At 38.6% G+C, this 16,443-nt stretch overlaps 1 protein-coding gene across 2 annotated transcripts; it reads right to left on the bottom strand.

The window, feature by feature from the left end:
• Positions 1-446: 446 nt before the first annotated feature.
• On the bottom strand, positions 447-16,128 carry SNRPD1 (small nuclear ribonucleoprotein D1 polypeptide). Of its 2 annotated transcripts, none has more exons than XM_045850447.1 (4): positions 15,968-16,128; positions 7,795-7,871; positions 3,269-3,460; positions 447-969 (listed from the first exon to the last, which is right to left on the bottom strand). In XM_045850447.1, the coding sequence occupies exons 1-4, from the start codon at positions 15,979-15,981 to the stop codon at positions 893-895; spliced, it is 360 nt and encodes a 119-aa protein (XP_045706403.1). In that variant the 5' UTR covers positions 15,982-16,128; the 3' UTR covers positions 447-892. The 2 variants fall into 2 exon arrangements, with proteins under 2 accessions (XP_045706403.1, XP_045706404.1); XM_045850448.1 differs by lacking the exon at positions 15,968-16,128 and adding an exon at positions 15,692-15,832.
• Positions 16,129-16,443: the final 315 nt, after the last annotated feature.

The raw sequence follows: 16,443 nt of genomic DNA, 5'->3' as shown, positions 1-16,443 counted from the left end.
CACGCACACGCACGCACCCCCCGCCCCCCCAATGCTCTTGCTATCTTTCAGGGCCTAAAATCGTTTTAGTCTTTGCAGGAAATTTCTTCATTTAAAACACAAAACTCTACAAGCATCATTTAAGTGAAAATACAGACTTAATTCCTCCCAAACCTCAAAGTTAGGTTTTTCCCCTTAGCATGTAAACAAGTGGTAGTAAGCTTTACAATGAACTGTATAAATTGAGAAGTACTGTTCTCTAATCTTAACTAATTAAAACACCTTTTAAAAACTCCTTATTAACTACTAGAAAGAATCCAGTTTTGCCATCACAAAAAAATAGGTCTCTTTCCTTTTGTTCTTAAATGACTTCTTCTAAAAGTACTCAATAAAGGAGCCACTGACAGGTCCATGCCACATTGACACATTTCAACTTAGTGAATGTTATCTGAAGTTTCAACTCAAGAGAATGTCAAAGTATATTTTATTGAGAAACTAGTAAAAAATATAAAAACCAAAAAAATTCATCACAACAAAACCAATGAAAATGACCATCACCTTTTACTAAGTACCCAAGTTTCTATGGTGTAAAACTCAGGAAAGGAGAATCAAGTTTAGACCCCATTCCACAGGACTTCAGCTTCTGAATTAACAAACAAACAAAACTCATTTTACCTGTTAGGTTTAATAGAGTGAAGTCAAAGTAAAGCAAACAAAATATTTACTCTGGGACTGCCATGTAATAATATCCATCTATTACTGTGTTAATGTCATGAATATATATGAACTATTAAAACTACACTAGACAGCTGGCCTACATTTATGTTTATTAAAAACTGACATAAACAAACAAAACCTTTACAAATAACATCTCACTGCACATATCACTTTGAAACAGTAATCTTGAGAGACATTATCGCCTAGGACCCCCTCTTCCTCTGCCCCGGCCACGTCCTCTTCCTCTTCCTCGGCCTCGACCTCTTCCTGCAACTGAGGAAAGAAAAATAAGGCAAGGTAAATTCTCTTGTGTGCTGATGTTACCTGGCCACGTCAAATAGTATCTGCAATTAAGAAAACTAACCTGGCTTCTCACAAATGTAACCTCACAGTCACCCTTCCAACACATTATCATTCAGAACCAAGAACTGCTGGCCTACAAAGACACTTTATTTGTCTGAATATATTTAATAAGAAACTCATCCAGTTTCAAAATATTTTTGTGTCATGTCTCAAATTCACAACAAAATGAAATGCAAATTACCTCAATCTCATAAAGATGGAAGAGATATCATATCAGTAGAACAGAACATGAATATCATGTACCAGACGTTCTGTTACTGATTAAAATCCAAGCAAGTTAGTTCAAGGTCAAGAAATTTAAAAACATATTATATCAAGTAACAACCTCATGACTCTTCAAAATCTTAAGTTATCTGATCCAACCATAACCTAGTACTTTAATTCATATAGCATTACCCTTGTCACACCTGGTCGTCCTAACTCTACTTGAATATCAGTGACAGAAAACTCATGCCCAAATAAACTTAATTTCATCTTGGACAGCATTAAATGTTTGAAAAATTGTGACATGGAGTTGAGTCAGTCACATTCTACATTTCTAGCTATTACTTGTAGTTTTACTATTCAAAGAAATACAAAGAAGTCAAGGGCTCTTGTCAAAACAGGGAAGATTAGCCACACATCTTTAATTCCTTCTGAAACACTATTCATGATAGAAATGGAGTAAAAATGGTAGATACCTATAAGACCAAAAAAAAAAGAGAGAGAGACAATCAATCAATCAATCAATAAAGCCAAGAAAATACAGTGGTTGAAAGAGTTCAACAAATTTTTAAGTTAGAAAGTAGTCTAAGAATAGTATATATTCAGTAAAGGAAGAATAACTTTCAAGAGACATTGGGGCATTGGGAACCAAGGGTAAGATAAGGACATTGGGCTGAAAACAGGAGAAAAATGGTTGACAATTCTTATGTGGAACCACAGACTGTCCAGTCCTCTTCCCCAATTGCAAAACTAATGATTATTCCCCTAATAAGCAGGAAGGGAAAAAAGGTGAAATGAACCTAAAGACACCAAAACAAAAAGGCTTCATGTTTGAAAATGCTTGCAAGGTGGATAGCAGCAAGAGGCATAGAGCTGATGGGAAGGGAGAGGGCTATTGAGTTAGTGTTTTTTAAGTTATAGGTTGTAACCTAAAATTTTTCTTAACCTAAAGAGAATAGGTTAGGAACCTTAAGGGAATTTGCATGTATTAAAGCTAATCATTGTTCCCCAAACTTTTGTTTTAGTAATTTGTGTAAGTCGGTTATAACACAAGGTATTGTTTAGTGTGAGTGGAAGGAAAAAAAGTCTCAAAATCATTACATTAAGTGACTGTCTACAAAATACCCAGTCCCTTTCTCCTTCCTGTTCTTATAATGCTGGCTGTCAGTTATGTGTCTCCCATGGTAAGTGACTTGAATCTTTTTGTGAGAAAACCAGCTCCAAAAAAGGCTTTCATAACTGAAATTTGGGTGTCTTAAGTGAAGAGGCCAACTCACTTCTGAACTACCCTAAACGATATCCACCAGCTGAGGAGTCCAGCCTCCCTTCCTTCCCAGAACTTCTCTTTTTGGTTCCTTGCCAAATAATAGATGGCCAAAGAGCAAGTAAGCCTTTATTGTAAAGACCAAAAACAAAGAGACCAAATGAAAAGAGAAAATCCAAATTTTCCAAAATCCAAAAAGAGAAATGCCAAATACAAAATTAAATGTAAAAACACATCCCCAAAACAACAGAATTCTATGAAAAGTTATCAGAGAACAAGAAGGCTTAAAAGTTAAGTATATTGGAAAATGAGGTCAAGGAAATTTCTCAGGAAACAGAACAAAGAGAAAAATAAGAAAATATATCCATACCGAAATGGCCCACCAAGTACCCAGAACAACAAAATGAAGGGGGGGGGGGGGGAGGACAAGCAAAGATCCTACGCCAAGTCATTAAGAAATTTCAAAATACTAGGAATAAAGAGCCAATCTCCAAATCTTCCAAAGTATGTATGAGGTGGGAAACAAGGCCACTGACAAATGTACCAGAAGAATGGCATCCGTATTTTTAATAATACCAGCAACAATAATAAATACTGTATGCATTCATGGCAAGTACAGACAAAGACAAAACAACCCCCCCCCCCAAAAAAAACTTGAGTTGTTTGCAGATGTTTACAGTTTGAATAGCGGACCAGAGCATAAATAAATTCACAAAAACGTTTATACTCCTTCAAACTTACCAGCTTCTCTTTTCTTAGATTTCACCTTTGGTTCAACATCCACAAGTAATGTATCCAGAGGTAAGCTGTCTGGCAGAATAAAATATCGAATGTTATTTCCTCGAATACTCAGTGTTTCCAGCTGTACAGGTTCTCGGTTCTTCAGGGTCATTTTCACAGCTTTAAGATGAGTATTCATGCTGACATCTACACCTAGAGGGAAAAAAGAGAGCAATTATTAACACCATGAGGAAGACAACCAATCAGTATATCAAGTCATAGTGTACACCATACTACAAAAGCAATTTTCTGCTATAGTGCCAAGTATCTACAATATAATTATTTCAACTGGTAAACAGGGGATACTGTTAGGACAAATTAGAAGTGTTTCCTCTACACAGATGTTCACTACCACTTTAGAATTGCCTACAGAAGTGAATGCAGTAAGCAATGGAGAAACCCTGGTATTTGTCTATTCCCATTGTCTCCATATATCCTCAGACCCTCAGGAAATGCTTATTGCATACTTCTCCCATTGTCTCCATAACTTCCTTACATCTTGTTCTACCGAGGTACCTTCATTTTTGCTTTAATAAAGTCCTATATGCAGAGCACTATTATAAGAAATTTAACATGTCTTTTTTAAAGTGTTTTTTAAAATGAGCATTACTGTTTTTTGTTAACACTTTGATTACCAAAGTTGCACAGGTTTTGAATGACATGCCTCAACTATTTTTCCATTAGCCATTTCTAGTATGAGATTTTACAAAATAAAAAGCAAGGTTTTCTGGGACGGCTATATAGCAGGACAGCAGGAATACTCAATTATTGGAGCCCTTACCAGTACATCTGAACAAATACAATAACTAAAGGTCTAGTAAACTTCTGTCCCTAGAAAATTAAGGTAAAAACCATAAATTTTCTCAACTTTCCCAATATCCATCTCAAATTTACTAATTATTACTAATATTTCCTCCCTCATTCCAGTCATAGAAGAGGTCCTCTTTTTTCCCAAATTAACACAGTTTTGATACATTCCATCTCCTTGGGGACTCTGGTCCATCAACAGAAAGGGGAAAAAAAATAAGACTTATAAGCTCTGTGTTCCAGGAATTGCATGCTAAAACATTTTAATTTAATCCTCAAAATCCCTATGGGTACATAGTCTGATTATCCCTCCTATGAAAACTAAAATATATATTTGTAAAGGATACATGAAGATTGTAATGGTGGTTGTCAGTGGATGTGGGAATTAGATCTTTGACTAGATTTTGCTCCAAATCACTTTACCCCTCCTGATATCACTGAAGTGCCTACTATATTAACCAAACCTTGCATCACATTACGTTTTTTATGTGTGCTATCACTAGATTTTGAGTCCCTAAAAAAACTAGACCACAGGAAAAAACAGACAAAACCTTACACTGTACTGATTTCCTTTCACAGCAAGTGGTGTTAGAAAGTTCCAGTATACTCACAAATATAACCAGTTTAATTCAGTATATTTTCTTGGTTTACTCAAATGCTTGGTCTACGCGCTGAAATTATTTTTATTAATTATGCTGTTACAGCTGTCCAGAATTTTGCCCCTTTGTCCCCCTCTACACAGCACCCCCTACTCCCTCAGGCCAATCCCCCACACCACTGTTGCTGCCCATGGGTCATGTGTGTTAAGTTCTTTGTCTACTCCATTTCCTATATTGTACTTTATATCCCCATGGCTATTCTGTAACTACCTATTTATATTTCTTTTTTTAAAAGATTTTATTTATTTTTTTTAGAAAGGGAAGGGAGGGAGATAGAGAGAAACATCAATGTGTGGTTGCTGGGGGTTATAGCCTGCAACCCAGGCATGTACCCTGGCTGGGAATCAAACCTGCGACACTTTGGTTCGCAGCCCGTGCTCAATCCACTGAGCTACACCAGCCAGGGCTCTATTTGTACTTCTTAATCCCCTCACCCTTTCACCCATTCCCCCATTCCCAACTGACAACCATCAAAATTCTTTTCGCTTCCATGATCTGTCTCTGTTCTTGTTTGCTTAGTTTTTTAGATTCAATTGTTGACTGATATGTCTTTATTGCCATTTTAATGTTCATAGTTTTGATCTTCCTTTTCTTAAATAAGTCCCTTTAACGTTTCATATAATGGTTTGATGATGATGAACTCATTTAGTTTTTTCTTGCCTGGGAAGTTCTTTGCCTGCTCTCCAATTTTAAATGATATGTTTGTTGGGTAAAGCTATCTTGGATGTAGGCCCATTTTTCATGACTTTGAATATTTCTTACCAGTCCCTTCAAGCCTGAAAAGTTTCTTTTGAGATGAAATCAGCTGACATTCTTATGGGAACACCTCTGAAGGACACTAACTGCTTTTCTCTGGCTGCTTTTGAGATTCTTTATCTTTAACTTCTGGTATTTTAATTATAATGTGTCTTGGAGCAGGCCTCTCTGCATCCATCAAAATTGGGACCCTCTGTGCTTTCTGGACTTCCAGGTCTATTTCCTTCACCAAACTAGGGAAGTTATCTTTATCCTTTCAGATAGTTCCAATTTCTTGCTTTCTCTTCTCCTTTTGGTGCCTCTATGATGGAACGCTTGAGGTTGTCCCAGAGGCTACTTATTCTATCCTCATTTTTTTGGATTATTTTTCCTTCTTGTTCTGACTGGTTGTTTTCTAATTCCTTATGTTCCAAATCATTGATTTGATTCTTGGCTTTACTAACTGTAGTTTCCCCGTAAATTGTTCTTTATTTCATTAGTGTATCCTTCATTTTTACTAGATCTTTTTTATGCTGTTGAGGTCCTCACTTAAGTTCCTTGAGCATCCTTATAACCAGTGTTTTGAATCTGCATCTCATAGATTGCTTATCTCCATTTCATTTAGATCTTTTTCTAGAGTTTTGATGTTTTTTTCATTTGAGCCATGTTTCTCTGTCTCCTCATTTTGGCAGCCTTCCTGTGTTTGTTTCTATGTATTAGGTAGGACTATTTTGACTTCGTGTCTTGGTAGTGTTGCCAACTGTAGTAGGTGTCCTACAGGGTCCAGTGGGACAGCCTCCCCTACCACCCAAGCTGAGTACTCAAGGTATGTCCTTCATGTGGGCCTAGTATACCCTTCTCTAGTAGTTGAGCCTTGGTTGCTGTTGGCAGATCAATGGGCGGGATTTACCCAGGCTACTTAGCTGCAATGACTGGCTGTGACCACTGACCACCAACCTCCATGGTCACAATCAGCTGTGTAGGGGCAGGGTGGTGGTGCTCAGACATGGTCTGTAGCTGTACACTGGCCCTGTGGTTTCCCCAGTAGTGCAGGCCAAGGTCAGCCCCCCACCTGTGTTTTGCCCCAGGCACCCTGCCTGAGCTATAAAGCAATCTCAGATGGGCTTGGAGATTCCCATGTGAAGCCAAGCTGGGAAACTAGGCTGGCTGCTGCTCTTTGATAAAATTTAGGAGCCAAGACCAGCCATTCTCATGGAAAAGTGGTGTGGGTGGTACAGAGCCTCTGGGAATCTCCAGGGCAGGTCAAAGAGTTAGCCAGGTTGATGGAGTCTCAGATATGGCAGTAGCTTACAAGCTCTCTGTGGGGAGGGTTTAGAAAAGAGACAATGGCCTCTGCTAGCCTTGATGCCAGACATTTCAGTTTCTCCCTACATATTACTAGTGCCTTTCAAGCTGCTACCCTGGTGCTGGAGCTCAGAGGGAGTGAGTCTTAGTAGTTGAGTCTGTGTGTGGGTTAAGACAAACTGCTTGGGACTCCAAAACTTTCTCCCCTCAACTCAATTCCCTCTGGTTTTTGCAATCAGAAGTTGTGGGGACTTATCTTCCTGACACTGGAACCCTGGGCTGGGGGACATGGTGTGTGTTTGAGACTCCTTGTTCCTGAGATATCCCTCGAATTTTTATCAACCACACTTGTGTGTGGGACCAGCCCATTCCGCATCTGGGCCCCTCCTACCAGTCTGGATGGATGTGGTTTCTTTAATTCCATAGTTGTCAGACTTCCATTCAGCTTGATTTCTGATGTTCCTGAGTGATGGTTGTTTTATGTTTCAGTTGTAATTTTGATATGGTTGTGCCAAGTGGCCAGCCATATCTGCCTATGCCACCATCTTGACCAGAAGTGATCTATGTGTTTATAGTTCCTTACCGCCCTCTCTCCATCTCCCAGGTATATTCTTACCCAAGATAATCAGACATGGAAGTCCACCCTCTATCTTCAAAGGCTTTATAATCTAACAAGGGACACAAAATCCTAATAAAAGTAATAAAATGTATTTTGGGAGTTGCAACATTCCAGGCACACACAGCATGAAAGACAGAAAGGTAGGAAACAAGTCACATATAGGGCAATCTGGGGAACCCAGTTTGGTCTTAGCACAATTACTTAAGATGAGACTGAAGTAAGAAAATCAATGAAATAATCCAGACAAAAAGAATGAGATTCCTACTACAAGAATGTTCATTAAGCAATCAAATCAGAATTCTGGCCTGTAAGTAGAAGAGACAGGGGGTAAAAAGTGTTATAAAGTAGCCCAACCTCCATACCTGTGATTGTTCCATGGACCTGTGTTCCATTCTTTAATTCAATGGTTACAGTTTCGTGACTCAATTTCATCAAAAATCTATAAAGACAGCAGGAATGATAATTTACCTTTAAAACTTTAAAATCATGTTTATTAAATCAAAGGGTAAAATTTCTAATTGTTGAAGATCTGCTTAGATATTTCTATCAATTCCTGTTAACAACTTCAGGTTTCCCTAAATTAAACCCTTCACATTTGTGAAGGGGCATTATAATAACAGTCATTGGACATTTCCGATTCTCAAAACTATTGTACAGCATCCATGCATACAAACCCTAAAGTCATTGTAAGTCACAAAATTGAAATCAAGAAATTACATGAAGGTGGTCAAAAGGTACGAACTCCCTATTATATGCTGAGTATAATTAACACTGCTGTGTGATATATTTGAAAAGGTTCTAAGAGAGTAGATCTTAAAAGTTCTCATCACAAGGAAGAAGCCTTTTTTTTGTTATCTATAAAGATGATGGAGATTAACTAAACTTACTGTGGCAATTATTCTGAAACAGATGTCAAGTCACTATGCCATACACCTTAAACTTACACTGCTGTATGTCAATTTTATCTCAAGCCCTGGCTGGTGTGGCTCAGTGGATTGAGTGCTGGCCTGCAAACCAAAGGGTCGCCAGTTCCATTCCCAGTCCAAGCACATGCCCGGGATGCAGGCCAGGTCCCCAGTAGAGGGTGCATGAGAGGCAACCGCACATTGCTGTTTCTCTCCCTTTCTCCCTCCCTTTACTCTCTTTCGAAAAATAAATAAATAAAATCTTTAAAAAATTATATCTCAATAGTGAATGAAAAATAATTAAATTGTAATTGGTAGTAAAAGATTATAGTTACTGTATATATGTAATAATAAAGTAAAAAAGTCTCCCTTTATAACTTCCTCTCTGTAAGAATATTCTAGACCATTTTATATGCATTCATAAACACGTACATAAAATTTTCTAACATAATTGGCCATACTTTAATGACTTCTCTAACTTGTAGTTCTCATTTAGCAGTTTATATTAGACATTTCCATTTCTATTATATATTGCCATCACAAATCCATTTATGCAAATCCTTATCAACACTGTTACCAATCTTCTGAATTTTGTCCATTTAATAGAAAAAAAGGCAATCTGCCTTTTTAAAAAAATTGTTCAATTACAGTTGTCCCCATTTCCCCCATTACTCTTCCGTGCCCTACCTGCTGATTTTCTTTTATTAGATGTGAGGTTGAATATCTTTTCATAAATATTGGGAATCTGCATTTCTTTTGTGAACCACCTATTCATATTATTCACACACTTTCAATTAAATTTTTATTTTGTTTTCTACCAGTTTGCTACAGCCATTCAAGTTTGTTTGTGGCTTTCTTTAGTCATACAATTTCCCCCCCACTTTATACTGTTGATTTTGTGAATCCTTTTTAGGTATGTAATTTGTTTAGGAAGATGTTTCCCATCCCTAGATCTCTTTTCATCTGGTTTTATATTTAGTATACTTCATCTAATCTTGTTTGTCCCCAACTTTTATTATAAAATATTGCAGAGGAAAAAAAAATGGAAGGGTTGATAAATTATTGAAATGTTGCCATTTGTGTGTGTCCTTCTTATACTCAAAACTTATACTTTTCACCAAATCATCTAAAAATAAATTGCAGACACTTCAGTATGCATTTTCTAATGAGGACATTCTCCTACATAACCGTAATACCACAATCACCATCTAGAAAAATGGACAATAATCACACAATGTGATCTAATACATATTTCATATTCACAATGTCTTGTACATGAAGGATTACCTCTTTTTCTCCTCTACTAGACTGCTGCTGAGGATAAGGTTTATGACCTTTAATCTAATCCTGGACTGTGAAAGGCACTGAATAACAGCTGAATTTTTCAATTAAAAGGAAGGCATCCTTAAAATGCCACTTTTTTACTGGTATGGTATGGTCAGCCATAAAAAAAGGGAAATAATTGGCCTGGGATATATCAAGTCCTAAACTTTTAATCCTTTTAAGTTGAGTTTAGGAGAGAAGAAACGAGAGAGAAAAGACATTGATTTGTTGTTCCACTTATTTATGTATTCACTGGTTGATTATTGTATGTGCCCTAACAGGGGATCGAACACACAACCTTGGCATATTGGGATGATGCTCTAAGAAACGGACCTAACCCTGCCAGGGCCCAAACTTTAAGCAACTCATATGTCCTCATATAAAGATTGATGTGTTGAATTCTCACACCTTTTTTTGTTTCCTGTCAAGAAAAGTCTCTCACTGAATTGATAGTCACCAGACAAGGATTCTTAAATTGAGCTCTAAATTTAATAATCATTTGTAACTATATTAGCCTAGATTTTCACCTACTAGTTTACTTCCATTATCAGGTTTTGGGGTTTTAAAAAAACCCTTATTTTAACTGACCCACTCAATAATTATTTTTATAAAATTCTTTCATATCATTTTTGGAAGTAAAACTAGGCCCCCTACAAGTTCAAATTCTAGTAGAAAGGACACAGAAGATTTTTAAAAGAAACTAAATTAGAAAACCAGTGGAGATATGCAGATTTTTACCAGACAAATAATGTAGCAAGAATAGGAGGGAATCAAATCTTAGTGGATTTATCCAGAGTAAGGTGTCTGATAAGTTGAAAATATGCAGCAAAAAGAGCAAAGATATGGTAATAAGAAATAGCGCAACACTGAGAAATTTCTGGTACTACTGATGGAAAACTAAGTTCAAGAAAATGAATAGGGAAGTTAGGCAGGTTCCTATCATGGAGAGCCCAAGCTCCATTATATTCTCACTGAAAGACAAATTAGGTGGCTAGAGCAGTATACAGGTTAAAGTTATAGTAATCAAGACACAGGAACAACAAACTGATCAATGAAATAGAATAGAGCCCAGGAATAGACCCACATTTATATAGTCTACTTCTAATAAAAGTGCTTATGGGACTGCTAAAACAATCTGATGGGCAAAGAAAAACCTTTTCAACAAATGATGAAATGGATCATAATAGGGATTTATATTCAATAATATGGAGTAACTGGAAATCCATATAGAAAAAAAAAATGAACCTGGATCACTAAGACCACTTACCAAAATTAACTGAAGGTAGACCACAAACCTAAACCTAAGAGTTAAAACTATAAAGCTTTTAGAGCAAGACAGAATAACTTCATGGTTTGAGGGCAGACAAAATTTTGACAGTGTAGAGAGAACCACCACCATGAAAAAAAAAAACTAGTAAGTTGAGACATCCTCAAAATAAACTTCTGGTCACAGACTTCCCGCCAAGATGGAGGCATAGGTAAACACACTGTGCCTCCTTGTACACCCAAAATAAGGACAACAAAAATTTAGAAACAAAAAAACCACTACTGATAGAAAATTGAACTATATGGAAGTCCAACAACCAAGGAGTTGAAGAAGGAACATTCATCCAGACCAGGAGGAGGGGCGGAGTCAGGCAGCCAGGTGGAGAGAACTCACAGCAAAGCATAGGCTGGTGGACCCAGGTGTGCAAGGTGACAGTGAGTGGACCCAGCGAGGCAGAGGATTGTGGAGGGCCTTGGCATACAAGGCAAGCTGGTGGACTGGACAGTCCCACATTTGCACACAGATAAACCAGGCGATAACAGGGAGCAAGACAGACCACGTAAACCAGGGTCCCAGCACAGGGAAATAAAGCCTCAAAACACCCATTGAAAACACCTGTGGGGGTTGAGGTTCCGATAGAGACTCCCAGCCTCATAGGAGAGCTCATTGGAGAGACCCACAGGGTCCTAGAATGTACACAGACCCACCCACAGGGAATCAGCGCCAGAAGGGCCCAGTTTGCTTGGGGGAAGTGGTGGAAGAGACTGAAATCCGGCAGAGAGCAGAGTTAGCACCATTGTTCCCTCTCAGACCCCTCCCCCACATACAGCATCACAATCCAGCAAGTGGGTTGCCCCACCCAGGGGAACACCTAAGGCTCCACCACTCACTACTTAACAGGTGCACCAAGACAACCCCCGCCCAAAAAAGGGTCCAAACAAAAGAACTGATCAAAGCTCCAAAAACAATACAAGTAAGCGATGAAGAGATAGCCAACCTATCAGATGCACAGTTCAAAACACTGGTAATCAGGATGCTCACAGAATTGATTGACTTTGGTCACAAATTAGGGGAAAAATTGAAGGCTATGCTAAGTGAAATAAAGGAAAAAGGAAAGGGAACCAATAGTGATGGGAAGGAAAATGGGGCTTAAATCAATGGAGAGGACCAGAAAGAAGAAACAACCAACAAACGGAAAAGAATGAAGAAACTAGAATTAAAACAAACAAACAAACAAACAAACCAAAAAAACCCCCCAAAAACCTGAGGAGAGGCTTAGGAACCTCCAGGACATCAGGACATCTGTAAACGTTCCAACATCCGAATTATAGGGGTACCAGAAGGAGAAGAGGAAGAGCAACAAGTGGAAAACTTATTTGAACAAATAATAAAGGAGAACTTCCCCAATCTGGCAAAGGAAATAGACTTCCAGGAAGCTCAGAGAGTCCCAAAGAAGTTGGACCCAAGAAGAAACACACCAAGGCACATCATAATTACATTAGCCAAGATTAAAATGAAGGAGAGAACCCTAGAAGCAGCAAGAGATAAGGAGACAGTTACCCACAAAGGAGTTCCCATCAGACTATCAGCTGATTTCTCAAAAGAGACCTTACAGGCAAGAAGGGGCTGGAAAGAAGTATTCCAAGTCATGAAAGGCAAGGACCTATTCCAAGATTGCTCTATCCAGCAAAGCTTTCATTTAGAATGGAAGGACAGATAAAGCACTTCTCAGATAAGGTCAAGTTAAAGGAGTTCATCACTGCCAAGCCCTTATTATATGAAATGTTAAAAGGACTTATCTAAGAAAAATAAGGTAAAAAACATGTACAGTAAGGTGACAGCAAACCCACAATTATTAACAACCACACCTAAAACAAAAACAAACTAAGCAAACTAGAACAGGAACAGAACCACAGAAATGGAGATTACATGGAGGGATAGCAACAGGGGAGTGGGAGGAGAAAGGGGGAAAAGGTACAGAGAATAAGTAGCATAGATGGTACACAGAAACTAGACAGGAGGAGGGTAAGAATAATATGGGAAATGTAGAAGCTAAAGAACTTATAAGTATGACATATGGACATGAACTAAAAGGGGGGGAATATGGATGGGAGAGGGTGTGGAGGGAGTAAAGGGGGGAATGGGACAACTGTAATAGCATTATCAATAAACTATATTGGAAAAAAAAAACCATCTCTGGTCACCAAAGACATTAAGAAATGAACAAGCAAGCCACAAGAGAGAAATTGTATCTGACAAAGGACTAGTATGCATAATATAGAAAGAATCCTTATTATTCAGTAATTAAAAGAACACACAAAAATTAAACTCTTCACACATATAAGTGAATGGCCGATAAACAGATGAAAGTGTTCAACATTATTAGCATTAGCATGAAAATTGAAGCCATAATGGGACACTACTACACAATCATGAAAATGCCTAAAAAACTGACAACAACAAATGCTGATGAGGGCATGAAACAACTGGAATTCTAATCTACTGTTGGTGGGAGTGTAAAAAGGTACAACCACTATACTATGGAAAGTGGTCTGACAGCTTCTTATAAAACTAAATGTATATCAATGCCATGATCCAGCAACTCCACTCCTAATTACCCAAAAGGGGGGAGGGGACCTTGCACAATAAAGTTCAAAGCACTTTTAAATACATTGCTTTTAAACACACAATGGACTACTATTCACTAATAAGAAGAAAGTACTGATGCAAACCATAATGTAGATGAATCTTAAAAATATGCAAAGTAGCCCTGGCTGGTATAGCTCAGTGGATTGAGCATGGGCCTGCGAGCCAAAGGGTCAGTAGTTTGATTCCCAGTTAGGGCACATGCCTGGGTTGCAGGCCAGGTCCCCAGTAGTGGGGCGTGACAGGCAACCACACACTGATGTTTCATTCCCTCTTTCTCTTTCCTTTCCCCTCTCTCCAAAAATAATAAAATCTTTTAAAAAAGAAAAGATTTCCTCCTTATCTTTAAAAAATATGCGGAGTAAAATAAATTTTACACAAAAAGAATGCATACTCCATGACTCCAAATATGGAAATTCTAGTATAAGCAAAACCAAGTTATGGTGGAAGAAACTGGTTGCCTCTGTAGTTACAGGGCCAAAGATCGACAGGGAAGGGCTTGAGGAAACTAAGGCTTTGGTAATGTTCCATAGCTTAACAATGGTTTGGGTTACACAGGTGTATACATTTTTGAAAATCAGGAAATGCACACTAAATTTCATTGTATGAAATATTTACCTCAAGAGGTTATTGTGTCTTGAAAACAAACAGATAAACAAAAAACCCAGGGGTGAAAAATGGAGCCTGACCAGTTCAGTGGTGACTATTGGGATGGTAGGGGGCAGGAGAAACAGACATACTAATACAAGCCTGGAAACCAAATAGATTGGAATTATTTTCTGATGAATCCTTTACTATCTTAATTCTTTCTACCTACTGAAACTCTGATATTCAAATAACATGGTATCTATCCTTCAGCATACAAACCCACACTAAGTTCAAAAAGCAAAGAGAATTCAACAGTGAGAGATACTTCCATAACGTAGATAAAAATGCCAAATTTTTCAGGCATCAGGATTATCAAGAGAGAAAGCAGTCAAGACTCTCAGGTTTTTGTTTAGAGTGATAGTAAGATAAGAAAGATTGTGCCACCAACTAAGGTACAGAAATAAATCTACTGAAATGTAAATCAGTTAAACAAATACCTACTCTCTTGGTACAAAATACATTCTCCAGTTAGAAGAAATTTTGTTTCTATATTCTAAAATACAGAATAGGATTCAAGAGTCATTAAAAGTTTTACAGGAAAATCATCACAACATGGAAATCTTTAAATGAGACAAACTGATTTCAGACAGTATCACATAAAATTTAACTAAAAAGACTCAGACTGCTAGCTATTGAGAAAATACAATATACTTTAAATTCTGAGACGGTTTTATCCACTTATAGTTCAAATAAAAAGGAACTAAAAGTTAACCTTAAATTTAAATGCCTTCCCTACAAACTCCAACCTGAAGGGTTTTACGTTATTTCAAACATACCACAAATTATCTACTTCTCTGTCTTCCCCACAAAAACAGAAACCTCCAACAAAGCATGACTCTACTTTAAAAAAAAAAGAAAGAAAAAAAGTCCATTATCAGCACACAGAGTTAATAAGTAAGTGCCCAATTACTGTTTGGTCGACATTGACAATCCTTGACTCAACAAGCAACAAACTAGCTAAATATGTGTAACTGCTGGCTTATTTATCAGAAACCTTTAGATTACTTAAACAAGTCTTCAGTAGGTTTAATCAACCAGGTTTAAGAAATAAAAAGAAATACCGACTATCCGTGTAGTCACTCACAAATACGAAAAGTGATTCTGTCCCAAGTTGGGCTATTATTTCCTAAATGAAAGGTCTACTTTAAAGGGGAATGTAGGTTGAATAATCTTAAATCTAGAAAGTATAAAGAGTGAACTAAAAAAGAGAAAAAATTTAAGTCAGATTTAAAACATTTCGGAAGTTGTCTTCATTATTTCCCAGATAAACCCCTGCACTTCTAAGTACTCTTTTAAAAGCGCGTTTATTTAAACTACTTTCGCAGGGCTGCAATTTTTATGTCTCCCACATCCTCAGGGAGCGTGCGGATTCCTGATGGCTGAGGTAAGCCCGAGAAATAGAAACTAGAAAAACTAAACTAGGAAATCCTAAGTAACCGAATACACGACTTTGTAAGCCTGAAGCTATACCTTTAAGGCCTAGGTCAGTGGATGGGAAGAAAGGGCTCGGCCTTTACATCCACCCCCGGAAGACACGAGTTTATCCCCTCGCGACTGAGCCTGAACGCCAGGCCCGAAGGCCAGCGGCGGCGAGGCCGGGACGTAGCTGGAGTGGCGGGCGCCGCAGGCAGTTAGCAGCTTGCGCACGCGGCTTTCGCGCCTCCTGCAAGAGTGGTAGCCCAGCCTCCCGCTACCGGCCCCAACTGTCCCTTCACGGCCCCCGACCCGTTTTCGTCACCTCCTCACCTCACGAGCTTCATCCTAACGGAGCCGTCACGTTTCCAATCCCAGAGAGCACAAAAAAGAACCGAGGGCCCAAGGACTGGAATATGAATGACCGGAAACGCCTACTCCTAGGCCTCGGATGTAACGAACGCGCGCGCTGCTGGGGCCGCTCAGCGGAAACGAAGGGGCCGCGCGTCGGGTCGCATACCCTTCCGGCGGCGAGGAGCGCCACTGCGGCCCCTGGCGGCTGGAGGTGTGCCTTGCGACTGCTGAGATCGTTTAGTGCTAGTCTAGGAGGAAATTGCCTGTTCAAGGGAGATTTTGAGATTAAATTCAATTAGTAAGCACTTCGGCGTGACAGTCCACCTCGTGTCATGACAGTCCACCTCGTAGCATGCTGCACCAAAATATACCAGTGAGCGAACGGAAGTACTGGGAGAAGCCCAAAGGATTACATAAATCCTGCTACAAAGCCCGGAATTTCAGCAGTATGTAAT

The sequence above is a fragment of the Phyllostomus hastatus genome, unplaced genomic scaffold (assembly GCF_019186645.2).
Source record: "Phyllostomus hastatus isolate PE091 unplaced genomic scaffold, TTU_PhHast_1.1 phas_contig_80, whole genome shotgun sequence".
NCBI lineage: Eukaryota > Metazoa > Chordata > Mammalia > Chiroptera > Phyllostomidae > Phyllostomus > Phyllostomus hastatus.
The sequence above is the reverse complement of the archived record's forward strand: the minus strand, read 5'-3'. Positions and strand labels throughout refer to the sequence as shown.

Excerpts from the sequence above, each read along its gene's own strand:
- SNRPD1 (XM_045850447.1), bottom strand. Across the intron at positions 3,461-7,794 it reads GGTCCATGGAACAATCACAG|GTGTAGATGTCAGCATGAAT; the intron begins GTATGGAGGTTG and ends TTTTCCCTCTAG. Across the intron at positions 970-3,268 it reads ATCTAAGAAAAGAGAAGCTG|TTGCAGGAAGAGGTCGAGGC; the intron begins GTAAGTTTGAAG and ends TTCTTTCCTCAG.